The sequence below is a fragment of the Schistocerca nitens genome, chromosome 4 (assembly GCF_023898315.1).
Source record: "Schistocerca nitens isolate TAMUIC-IGC-003100 chromosome 4, iqSchNite1.1, whole genome shotgun sequence".
NCBI classification, from domain to species: Eukaryota; Metazoa; Arthropoda; class Insecta; order Orthoptera; family Acrididae; genus Schistocerca; species Schistocerca nitens.
The window spans coordinates 854,233,012-854,246,822 of record NC_064617.1 but is presented as its reverse complement, the minus strand read 5'-3'; the positions used below and the strand labels follow the sequence as shown (position 1 = coordinate 854,246,822).

Genomic DNA, 13,811 nt, shown 5'->3' with positions numbered 1-13,811 from the left:
ACAAAGCTACGCCTAGATATGTAGTTGATGTGACTGTGTCAAGCAGCACACCACTAAAATTGTATTTGAACATTACAGGATTGTTTATATTGACAGCAAGCTGACATTTTCCCTGGGGCACTCCTTGTCTCTGATGAACGCCTGCCGTCCAGGACAATGACCGAGTTCAATTACTTAAGGAATCTTCAAGCCACGTACATGCATGGGAACTCATTCAGTGAGCTCCAATCTATGTCAACAGTCTGCAGCGAGGAATTTGGAATCTACCAGTTGCCCTTCCTTCTTGGTTTGCTGGATATCTTGTGAGGAAAAGACAAGCTGAGTTCTGCATGAGTGATTCTTTTTAAATCCATGCTGATTTGTGGACAGAAGTTTTTTTGTCTCCAGAAAATTTATCGGACTGGCTCAAGCTGGCGGAGATGGTGGTCATATTTGCGGGAGGTATGCTTGTTTCAGCGACTGTGTGTGTGTGTGTGTTTTCTTTTCTGAAGACAGCTTTGGCCAAAAGCTAAATTTGTAACAGTGCTTTCAATGTGCCTGCCCAAAATTCAACACATCATCTTTACTGTTAGTAGTAATCTATTCCTTTCATAATATTAATGATATTCCAATCTAGTTTTTCCATTGTTTGAAAATGTATTGTATTTGAACTTAAAATAAGCCCAGGATTCTGCATGAAGCCAATGTTTAGAATAGTCGTATGTAATTTTGCGAGTCCATCCTTTTACTCTTCTTATATGCAGGAGTAATCTATGCTTTTTCCAGTCACTTCGGACTTTGTGCTGGACCAAATACTTGTCATACATGCACTAAGAGGCCAGAAGTTCATTCCTTTGCTCTTCTTAATTGCAGGAGTAATCTACGCTTTTTCCAGTCACTTTGAATTTCGTGCTAGACCAAATATTTGTGAGAAATGCAAGCTAAGGGGCCAATGCAAGAGAGTACACTCTGTAAAAACAAAGTGAGACTCCATCCAGACCTGGTGACTTTTCTTTGAACTCTTTTAGTTGCTTCTCAATGCCAAGGATACCTCTTTCTACATCCTTCATATGGAAGTCTGTGCATTAGTCAAATTATAGTATGTCTGTATGATCCTCTTGTGTGAATTTTTTTTTTTTTTTTAAAGTGAAATTTGAAACTTCGCTTTTCCTTTCACTGTCTTCTACTGCCACAACAGAGTGGTCAGCAAGTGACTGTATAGAAGCCTTTGGCCTGCTTAGTGATTTTTATAGGACCATAATTTTCTCAGATTCTTGGCAAGATCTTTTGCTATGGTAAAATAGTGGAAACTTTTGTAATCTTTTTACAGACACACAATTTTTTACTAACTTTGCCTGTCAACAAAGAACCAACAGTGCAGCAATATCTGCTTTCTCAGCATTTTGTGAATTTTCTTGTTAAACTTTAATACCTATGTGCCTCCTCTCTCCAATCAAAGGCTTCTCCGGAGTCACTGAAAACAGCGGAAGTCATTCCTGTGCACAAGAAGGGAGGAGGGGGATGGGATATGACAAGAACAACTATAGGCCAACTGCCATTTCATCTAGCATATCAAAATTCATGGAGAAGAAGTAAAAACTTTGAGGTTCGCCGACAACATTGTAATTCTGTCAGAGACAGCAAAGGACTTGGAAGAGCAGTTGAACGGAATGGACAGTGTCTTGAAAGGAGGATATAAGATGAACATCAACAAAAGCAAAACGAGGATCATGGAATGTAGTCAAATTAAATCGGGTGATGCTGAGGGGATTAGATTAGGAAATGAGACACTTAAAGTAGTAAAGGAGTTTTGCTATTTAGGGAGTAAAATAACTGATGATGGTCGAAGTAGAGAGGATATAAAATGTAGACTGGCAATGGCAAGGAAATCGTTTCTGAAGAAGAGAAATTTGTTAACATCGAGTATAGATTTAAGTGTCAGGAAGTCGTTTCTGAAAGTATTTGTATGGAGTGTAGCCATGTATGGAAGTGAAACATGGACGATAAATAGTTTGGACAAGAAGAGAATAGAAGCTTTCGAAATGTGGTGCTACAGAAGAATGCTGAAGATAAGGTGGGTAGATCACATAACTAATGAGGAAGTATTGAATAGGATTGGGGAGAAGAGAAGTTTGTGGCACAACTTGACTAGAAGAAGGGATCGGTTGGTAGGACATGTTCTGAGGCATCAAGGGATCACAAATTTAGCATTGGAGGGCAGCGTGGAGGGTAAAAATCGTAGAGGGTGACCAAGAGATCAATACACTAAGCAGATTCAGAAGGATGTAGGTTGCAGTAGGTACTGGGAGATGAAGAAGCTTGCACAGGATAGAGTAGCATGGAGAGCTGCATCAAACCAGTCTCAGGACTGAAGACCACAACAACAACAACAACAACAACAACATCAAAAGTTCTGGAGAAAATGATGTACAAAAAACTGATTTCATTTATAGAAAAAAATGATATATTATTTGCATCTCAGCTTGGATTCGGGAGGGCAAAATCAGCAAAGACAGCAAGGTGTGCATGTTTTAATAGTACATTAACTCTTTGGATAATGTACGATTAACAACACTGATATTTTTAGATTTGTCAAAAGCATTTGACATGGTCAAGCTTGAAAAATTGCTTACTAATATTGAACACTATGGCACATGAGGCCTTTCAGACATATGGATTATTCCTGGACAATCATAAACAAGTGATCTCACCAAGGTGCAGTGATCATAAGTGCAAAGCAGTCACTGAAGCACTGATAAATATTCTACAATCAAATATGCTGTACCTTAAGGCTTCATTGTGGGGAAACCTGCTCTTTCTACTCTATACTAATGACCTGAATGTAAATACTGATGCATACAAAACTGTCTTATTTGCTAATGATATGACAGTTCTACTAAAATGTGAGAACAGCAAGGAATGGGATCAGTCGATAAATTGTCCCATAAAGCATTTTTGATGTTGGGCAGACCATAATCAGTTAATTTTTGGAACCAATAAGACTGCCACAATGAACTTTCATACCAAACAAAATAAGAATCCTTATTTAAGGATGGTCAAGTGTAAGGTAGCGCTGTAACAAAATTCCTTAGTGTTTCACTGCAAGACAATTTGAAATGGATTAAACATACGGAGGTCACTAACTGTGACCCAAGTCAAAGGCGTTATGATCTAAAAGCATAAAAGTCATGCACCAATATGGAAACTTCATGCTTACTTTGTTTATACCCAGTCATACCTAAACCTTGGAGTAACATTCTGGGAAACACTCCTCCAGCACTCAATACATTTAAATTTCAGAGGAAGGCCATTAGAATACGAATTGGAAGTACAATAAGTAAATCATGTGAACCCTTATATAAGAGAAACTACTTTATACAAAAATGTCAGAAGTGCCCATTCCATGTGGCAATGGAAATTTGTGGCAAATGCAATTTGAAAATAAAAGCTATCCAGGGCACAAATTTCTTTAAACAATCCTTACAGATGTATTTACAGGATACTTTCCACTAAGTGAATGAATACATGTGTTTATAAATTGTTCAACATCACACAGTTACTTGTTTTTCAAGTTTATTAACTAAGTTTATCTAATGTATACAATTTTTGTCTTCAAAATTACATACAATTCTATTTGTGCACAAAAACAATATACATGGCTATTCCAGTACTTGTAACAAAACATGCTATCATAGGTAGAAGAGCAAATTAATAAGCAAACTAAGACCCATAGCCCAAATAAAGAAATATGTACATATGCTTTTATATCATAATCTACAAATGTGTTGTTATATATTGTTTATACTAATGTAGCCACTGTGTTTTATGGCACTTTTATGTTTCACAGCTGCTGACTGACATGTTTTGGCACAATATCTGTGCAGAATTTGATGCATATTTTCATCTATTAACTGTTTAAGGCAAACATTTTTTGAAACTTCCTGGCAGATTAAAACTCTATGGTGGACTGGGACACCTGTGTCTTTCACAGGCTGGTGCTCTACCAGCTGAGAAACCCAAGTACAACTCGCAACCCATCCTCGGAGCTTCACTTCCACCATTACCTCATCTTGCACCTTCCAAAATTCACAGAAGTTCTCCAGAGCAACTCGCAGGAAGTTTTATATCAGTGCACACTCCACTGCAAAGTGAAAAATTCATTCTGGAAGCAACCCCTGGCTGTTGCTACGCCATGTCTCCACAATATCCAGGAATGCTTGTCCAGCAAGTTCCACAGGAGAACTTTTGTGAAGTCTGGAATGTATGATATGAGGTACTGGTGGAAGTAAAACTGTGAGAAAGGGTAATGAGTCATACATAGGTAGCTAAGTTGGTAGAGCACCTGATTGCAAATGGCAAAGGTCCTGTGTTCGAGTCTTTGTCTAGCACACACTGTTGCAGAATGAAAACTTCATTCTATTAACATTTTTTGTCATTTCAAGTAACCTATCTTCAAGTAAAAAAAATCCTGTGCAAATAACATTTTGTTGTCATCAGTCCATATCTTTGTTCAAACGCATTAAAACATTCATGGATTTCAATAAATCAGCAGACAAATGGTACAAAGTACATCCTGAAGCTCAGTAAATGAACCTTCACATTACATGATTTCAGGGAGAGGGGGGGAGGGGGGGAGGGGGGGGGCAGATGGCACATGAAGTTATCTACAATAACAAAGATTTTCATAATCCCCATTTAAGAGAAGTAGCAACATCAAATGAATCTTCCATTCACATTTTCCCCAATCCCAAAGTCACAAACTGAAACACACACTTCAGAACACAGCAATAAATTGAATTAAATATACACTAACTACAATAAATAGAGTACAGCATTATTCACAAACTAAGTTTAATGCATGAAGTTTACGACAGAACATACCTTGGTGTCAGAGGGCTAATATTATTGCACAGAATACTGCCTCTAAACCGTGACTGCTTCCCTCTTGAGTTTGAAAGTGCTCCTATACCAGACAGAGCTGAGCACAAAGTGTTATGTACCAACGGACTGTCATCTGGTGTAAATACCTTAACACTCGTCAACGCAGTATTAAAGCAGTTGGAATTTTGTACAGGAGTGCTAAAATATTAAATTTTAAATTACCAGACTAATAAACTTATCACTGCATTTTGTTCTAAATATTAAAGAAACATTAAGAAAAAAAACAGACAAAACAATGGTAAAAATAAAATCTGACAGGTGCCACAATGAATTTCTGAGGGAAAAATATGAAGTACATAGGATACAAGGCAATTATTATGACACAACCTGTTTTATTTTACTTACAAAATATTTTCTATTACACTCCACAGCTTTCAAAAATGCACAGAAAGCAATTTTCACCCTATTTTTTTGGGACATTATTTAAGCTTTCATCCAGTAAACATCTGCTATTCGTTTTTTCATTTTTGGGAGCAAAGCCAAGTCAATAGGAGACACCATAACTGCAGGGAGTGAGCTGCTTACTGCATCTAGAATGTTGTTACTATTAGATAATTATCTAAGGGTTTTTACCACAGTCCAGTGAGTTAAAGCACTTTGCAATCTGAGGCAGCAAGTACTGTCCCACACACTATTCATGACTGTTCTTTGAGTTTCCACTTCTGACTGATAAAAGCAGTCACTATTTTCTCATTGACGTACTCTGATTTCATGTAGTGAGATGCAATAGTTCTTAAACTTATTATAAGCACTTCTTTGCACTTAAAGGTGCTATGCAGTACCTACTCTACAGTCAAGCTGTACTATACCCACAAAGAAAAATCCTTTGTCACTTTAATTTATACTGTAACATGGTGATAACTGCAGGGAAAGGGGGGGGGGGGAGGAGGAAACAGGTACAGGATTTCATACACATAGTGGAATAACCTCACGTATCCATTCTACAGTAGGTTTTGTACTGTAGAAATATTCTTTTCCCACGCTGATGGAGATCAGGAGTGTACTTGATGATTAAATTATCCCTTTGAAACTGAACCACCTGAACATTAAAGATTGATGTGTAGAGTCTTCTTTGAATATTAGCATTTTTTAAACCATTAACATTAAGCTCCAAGTCACCTAGTTTTTATTATTTTGAAAGAAATTTTTAATCCCAAGTATACTTGGGCAACTAAAAACAGACTTTGAAAAAGTAAAACCTCACTTATATCCATTTCAGCACTGATAGTTAAGTGTCTGCCCACTCAAAAGCATCCATACCTAAATTTGTAGCATTGCTATTGTGTTTTAGTTTGGTGGTTGGTACTAAATATTGTCTTTACTGTGTGTAGTTTTGGATACTTGATGATGAAATACACATTTTCAGCCTCTATCCTGTATATCATTTGGGCAATTCTTCCAAAAGTGGGTGTCTATAATGATCCAGAATTTGACATTGAATTTAGAGGCTAAGAAAGTGAAGAAGAAAGTGATGTTACTTCAATAGGGACTGAAAGTCATGCAAGTTCGTCAGATGACTGACAAGTGCTTCCCAGTGCTACTAATTGAGTATGTCTACTGTGCTCCAGCCAGATCCTCCAACATTTCTATTGAAGAAATCACTGATGTATATTGTTTGACTTCATATCGACACAGAAGATTCTTTACCCAAACACCACTGCACGATTAACTTGGGATTTTATTAAAGATGATCTTCAAACATTTGTAACTCATTATTTTGAGCTTTTATAACTATCTTTATATGCCTATATGTAATTTCATTCATTAAGGAACATTAACCAAAAAATACTAATTTTTAGAACATTATTTGTAAAAAAAAAATGTTTTATGAATAAGTTAAGGGATTAAGCGGTGACCTCAGTCACAGTACAGAACTACTCACTGTTCCTCTTTCCACCGAGGCAATTTCTCTCAAGACTAAATGATATAAAACTATGAAAAAGTCTGGTAAGAATATGACTGATGGCTACTGTGTCAGTCTGAACATATTCCAAATCACTTCATGTTTTGTCCATTTTAAGACTCATTCACAGAACTTCAACATCATCTGCACAGGAGAAACTAACAGAATCATAACATAATTAGGAAAGGTGGTGAAGAGAGGAATAATGATTAAGCAAAAATACACACAAAAATTGGATAAGTATATGTGCAAACTTTTCGTAAAATAAAACTCTGCAGCTAAATGGATTTATTTATGATGTAAGAAGGCAAAGACGAGATGAACTCAAAAGTTAGCAGAGAGATATCCCTGACAATTTCTTTTTTCAAGCAGTTTTCTTTAATACATCTATAAGCTGTGCACCTTACATGAAGATACTCGACACTAATGTGTTTCCCTTACAATTTTAATGGGCATCTGCTATAGGTTCACATCTTTTCATAATAATGCATGAAACTGCCAAATTCTCCTTCCATGGAAATTGTGTGCTTGCTACCTATACAAGCTTCAGAATGTGTACCACTGGTTTACTTTTCAAGTTTGTTAATTTACAAAATTCGCCCCTGAAAATATCTTCCTACGTAGAAAAATACATCATCTTGCAAGTAGTAATTGTTTAACTTTTGGAATTTGTGGGTACCCTACATCTATTAAGATGAAAACTAGATACACAAGTTAACCAGGATTCCACCAGTGTGAAGAAAACAGCAGAGGGGATGAAATGCAGAGCAAGTGCCACGTTATGTAAGTATTACTGCACAGGAGGCAACACTGATGTCCTACATTAGGAAGTTTAAAAAAAATTGGAACTGTCAAATTTATATCCGCCAGTTTCTAATGACATGCAATAATAAGTTGGCAAAATTCGAAAATGTGCAATGGAACATGGCTATTAACTACCAGTTCATTGAGATAAGATATATACCACTACCACTGTAGAGTGGGTCAGCAGTTCAGAAGCAAAACACAAAATTGAAAGCGAGAGTACTGAAAAACTTCCCCAGGCACTTTTTTTTTACTTTTTTATATTTTTACTTACACACACACACACACACACACACACACACACACACACACACACACACACACAGTGTAATTTGTATATTTTACCATGTACGCTGTCTCAACTTTCAAGAGTTACTACATGATGCAATTAATAATATAAATGAGAATTTTAAGGTAGCCATTTTTATACCCAGGAAAGTTGGTCACTGGGATGTTTTGAGAACTGGGTTTTAGTCCATTACAACACTCCTCAGGAAAGTCACTCTATAGAAGTTTTCAAAATAACATATTAGTACACATTTCAACAGCGTGACACACTTTACGGTAAGGAGCTCACCACAGGTCAGTCGCTCTTGTCCTGACGTCTGGGTAACATGCTGTTCCTCCATTAATAGTTCTGAAGCTACAAACAGTCATTTACTTTTATAACTTCCTATTAACAGCACTCTTTATTTCACCTCCAGACGTTAGGTACTGGCCAGCAATTCAGTTCCATAACTTAATTAAATAGTAATTTATAAATACATAAGCCATGAAATGTTAAAACTAATTTTACAACAGGAAAATTATCGACATTTATGTTAATCTTTATGGAAGATGTTAAATTCCACAATGGGAAACTACATAAGTTAGCATAAAATCAAACACTGGACAATATAAAGAAGTCACAATTATAGTTACCTGTTTACTGTATTTTGTTGCACCTCATTTGGGGTGGTGTTGGAATTATTAGAGGAAAGAGTGTTTCCACCAAATGATGTACCAAAGCCATATTCACAAGTGGTACGATGGCTACTGCCAGTACACATAATAAAACTGTCCATATTTGAAACCTGAAATGTTCTTAGGGGATCTGGTTTCTCCCCACAATTACACAGTTCCTCAAAAGAATGCCAAAGGAATGGATTGAGTTTTAGAGCCCGTCGCAAAGCCTCTGCAGCTTTGGAGCCTCGTTCTGTTTGTAAACATATTTTTGCAAGGATCTGGAGAGCAAAACAAGAGTGTTCCCCAAATTCTGATATTATTTCTTCAATATTTCTGGATCTAGATGGATCTCCGTCTGTCAGAATAGATTCTGCTTCAGACAGCCTATGGAGAGAAAACACAAAACACATTCAACTATTCTTATCCTAAAATATATAACAGTAAAAAATATACCACACACAAAAACACAAAATAAAATAAATTAATACGATAAACACTGGAATAAATAGGCAACCACTGGCCATACAGGAACTGTTCTTAGTGCTTAGGTACCAAGAACTCCTAAGCACCAGGAACAGTTCCTGGTGCTTAGGTACAGCATAAAGGTTATGAACTTGCATTTCAGTAATACCACTACTTGTATTACAACAATTACAGTTATCATATGGGTCTTATAAAGAGATTTACTTTATAGTTAAATCTGAGGAACCTTTAATGGATACACGTATTGCAACTAGTTTAGTAATACATACACTTTGCTCTGTAGCCCCAGCAACACATGTGCAAAAAAGCCAATGAATTTCCAGGTATTTGAAAGATGCAAGATTTCTGCACAAAATATATACCACAAGATTCCTTGTTTTGGAATTCAGATGGTATACTGTGATAATCACAGCTAAAAAAAAAAAATACTTACTTTATCTAAGATTAAACCAGCAGAGCCTTTATTGGTGCCTGCATGTATCAAATATGATCATAACTTGTGTGTGTGTGTGTGTGTGTGTGTGTGAGGAGAGAGAGAGAGAGAGAGAGAGAGAGAGAGAGAGAGAGAGAGAGAGAGACTTATTGTATGACATCAGAAGCCTTTAATTATGATTCAATTAAACAACTTTTCTTAACATTTTAGTCTGCCTTGAAAACCAAACTACGCAACTGTTAAGGACCTTTTCACACAGGAGATGATGCTTCTTGATATAGTTATCCACTTCCCGTGGCCAGTCTTCAGTGCACAGACCCAAAGTCCCAATCACAGATGAACTGTCACCTGTCTGTTATGTTACAGAACTATTCAGTAACAAAATGTTTCCCTTTGAAAAAATAGTAGTGGACACTGCCGATGTCATTATGAAGAAATGCAAAATTAAGAAAAGAATTTATCATTATTCTCTCTTCACGAACTTTACTTTTACAAAAACGCAAGCCATATTTCCATGGACCTGTTTTGTTTGACCACGAAAGATATGAATCCTTTTGGTGAAAGAGCTTTACCTTCAAAAAATAAAGTGCTCAACTGCTGCCTGTCTAGAGTAAGACGCCTTACAGAATTTTCATTTGTTTATTGTTGAGTAAGGTAGGCTATTCCAGTTTTGAGTGCCTGCTCATGGGCAGCCAGCTGCCCATCAACACAGATGGACTGGGATATACCCAAGCAGCTGATGCAGGGACAGTCAGGCAGCCAGGCCATAGTCTATGCAATCATACTCTACTGGGGAATGCCGATGGACAGGGGTGGTCAAGTGGCTTGCACAACTGCGGGACGCGCACAATAGGGCTGCCTCACAGATAGCCTGCACCTGCTCCCAAGCGAGCCAAGGGGTGCCCTTGCCCCATGAGGAAGGACTGGAACAGCCTGCAATAAGGGCTGGATTTTTCACAGACCTATCAACATATCACTCCTGTTTGCAGAAGGCTTAATATGGTGGGCTGTGCTTCAAAATGATGTTTTCACTCAAGACTGAATAAAATTGAAGACATACTGCAGAGCAGATGTAAAATCTGGCTCTGTTACAAACTGCAGCTCGAGTGGGAAGAAAACTATTAGTAAGTCTTTACTGGCATTTTTTATCAACCCTTTTTGTCATCACTTACAACAGAAAGATCTGCAGTACAATGCATAAGTCATACATGTTTGTACAGTATGCATCTTGCTAAAGATTAATAAAAATGATTACAAGTCAGTACCAAATAAGGTTTTTTTCCCCCTGTGGTGGGAAGATGTCAAAACCATGATATAAAATCTACATATTTCATTCCAAGCTTCAACCTATTTTAATTTTTTGACACTGTAAGGTACAGGGCTCTCCCACAGTACTGGCCTACTTCACTTCTGTAATGAAACTTTCTGTGTTGAATAAAGTCGCTGTTTTCTATACTGTCAAGAAACATACAGAAAACCTTTACTGTGCACTACTGAGAAACAGTGGGCAAAGTTGCTTGCTGACTTGACATTGTGTACTGAAACTGTGTGAAGAGTGTACCATTGGCAGGAAGTGGCTCGCAGCCTGAAGGCTTGCATTTTAATCTGAGCAGCAGAAATTTACCTGACAAGCTACACAACAGCTACAGTGAGCTGCAACCCTTGTGCGAAAGTACGCATAAGGATAAGGTTCAATGTAAAGCAAACTGATTCAGTTCTCTGCATCTAAGATATATGGCCTCTTAACTAAATTGACACCCAATACAGTCACTTCATTTCTAATTTTTTTTTTTTTTTTTACATTACATTCATATTTTCGCATTTGTAATTAATGCACCTGAAATGCACTTATATGTTCACAATCTGGTGGTGCTGCCACTCAATCGTCTAGTAATACCAAGTATCTGACATAACTGTTAAAATTTTTGTCTCTTCTCAGTTATAACAACACACCAGTGGTAGCGACAGTGCAGTATTTGAAGTAACCTTGTACACTTACGTATTTGTCTCTTTCATATGTACAATAAACCAGCACCCCACCCCCTCTAATACCCTGAAAAACCAAACTTCTTTACATAAAACAGCTTCCAATGTGTAATTACAAGCAAGTTTGTGTGTTCAATATTTGATGTTGAGAGTGTAAAATCTATATGGTTGGAGATACAAAACCATAGTTATCTTTGTTTTATTAATTTCCGATTATGCTTGATGCTGAAATTTTGCTGCAGTTAGAAGTCAGTAAGTGCTCTCATTCTCTAATACTGGGAGAATATAGCCTGGGTAGTTTGTGCACTACGAGTTACACTGCCTCAAGAGACACACAGTTTCTTCTAAGTTTCATTCTGGATTTATGTGTTAAAACTTTAATATAAGATCATAACTCGTACTGAGCAGATTATGACAGCATTTTAAATTTGGTCAATAATTATATGAAGTACTGAAAATTAAATTTTTATTTTTCCTGGAAGCTATGAGGAAGGCAACCTGCAACTGAGACTGGGTGAACATTTTAGCTGTTAAGTAATATAAATAGCTTAGATGAGAGGAAATAACTAATGTTTGCATTTCTCTTTATTCCAGCTGTAAATCTGCAGATGGCCCAATTCAGCTGACCCCAGTCATAAGTCACAGAGAACAGAATCTCAACCACAGGACTTCTTCACAAGTGTACATTTTATAAAATATATTTTGGCACATTTGTATACTGTTGGCTGCTAATTGATTAGTTGGTTGGAAGTTTAAGGATCCAAACAGTAGATAAAAACATATAAGTCAGGTTGGAGAGCAGGTGAGGGCTCCCCAGAACTTGTAACTACTGAGGTCATTAGCGCCCCAGTCACTGTTGTTAGAGCACATGGAATCTAGTAAAACTCAAGGGGATGGGGGGACACCAGAAAGACCTGACAAAGATGCAGATAAAAGAAGTAAAAAGGTTAGATGTCTTTGGACAAGCCAGTCAAAGTTATAAAACGCAGAATACGAGCAGCTGCTCGAACGTCATCAGCTAAAATATCTGGTAAAGTAGATGGCAGGGACAGGACAACACGAGATTGACTAAAGCGGGGACACGACAATAAAACATGGCGCACTGTTAATGCCTGACCACAAGGGCACTGCGGGGCTGGGTCACCGGAGAGCAGGTAGCGGTGGCTAAACCGGCAATGCCCAATCCGCAACCTGGTCAGAAGGACCTCCTCTCGCCGAGATGGTTGGGAGGAGGATGTCCAAGCAGTTGGGAGCGATTTTACTGCCCGGAGCTTGTTTCCTTGGAGGGATGACCAAGCATCCCACCACAACGACACAAGCCTCTTACAAACATCCCCATGAACGTCAGATGACGGGACACCATGAGAGGCTGGCCGAGGCAGGAGGACTGCAGCCTTGGCTGCAGCATCCGCAGCCTCATTCCCAGGCACTCCTACATGTCCGGGAACCCACAGAAAGCTGACAGCAGAACCATTATCAGCGAAAGAATGGAGGGACTGCTGTATCCGTTGAATCAAGGGATGGACCGGATAGGGAGCTCCAAGGCTCTGAAGAGCACTGAGTGAGTCAGAGCAGAGTACATACGATGAATGGCGGTGGCGGCGGGCATACTGAACGGCCTGATGGAGAGCAAAAAGCTCGGCCGTAAAGCTCGAACATTGGTCAAGGAGCCGGTATTTAAAGGTGGCGGCCCCGACGACAAAGGCACAGCCGACACCATCGTCAGTTTTGGAGCCATCGGTGTAAATAAAGGTGTGACCGGCAAGTCGAACACGAAGTTCGACAAACCGTGAGCAATACACTGCAGCCGGAGTACCCTCCTTCGGGAGTGAGCTGAGGTCGAGATAAATATGAACCGGAGCCTGGAACCAAGGTGGTGTCGGGCTCTCACCCTCTCTGAAGGTGGTAGGGAGGGCAAAATCCAATTGTCGAAGCAGGCGACGGAAGCGGACTCCGGGGGGGGCAGCAGGGCAGACACATACAACCCGTACTGACGGTCGAGAGAATCGGCGAAGAAGGACTGGTAAGAGGGGTGGTCGGGCATAGACAACAGCCAGCAGGCACACCGACACAGCAGTACGACGCGCCGGTAGGTCAATGGTAATTCGGCAGCTTCAGCATAAAGACTCTCGACAGGACTAGTGTAGAAGGCTCCGGTCGCAAGACGTAACCCCCGATGGTGGATGGAGTTGAGACGGCGTAAGAGGGATGGCCGAGCAGACGAGTAGACGAAGCTCCCATAATCCAGCTTCGATCGGACTATGGACCGATACAAGCGAAGCAGGACAGTGCGATCCGCTCCCCAAGATGAACCACTAAGAACTCTGAGGACATTAA

The 13,811-nt window shown here is 38.9% G+C and overlaps 1 protein-coding gene across 1 annotated transcript in view; it reads right to left on the bottom strand.

Annotated features, from left to right (window-relative positions):
• The window catches only part of LOC126253296 (cell division cycle protein 27 homolog), a 209,982-nt gene that overhangs the window by 151,851 nt on the left and 44,320 nt on the right, over positions 1-13,811 (bottom strand). The window contains exons 4-5 of the mRNA XM_049954526.1: positions 8,549-8,956; positions 4,861-5,058 (exon numbers count right to left, since the gene is read on the bottom strand). Of these exons, the coding sequence (XP_049810483.1) occupies positions 4,861-5,058; positions 8,549-8,956 (606 nt within the window). The remainder of the gene's footprint in view (positions 1-4,860; positions 5,059-8,548; positions 8,957-13,811) is intronic.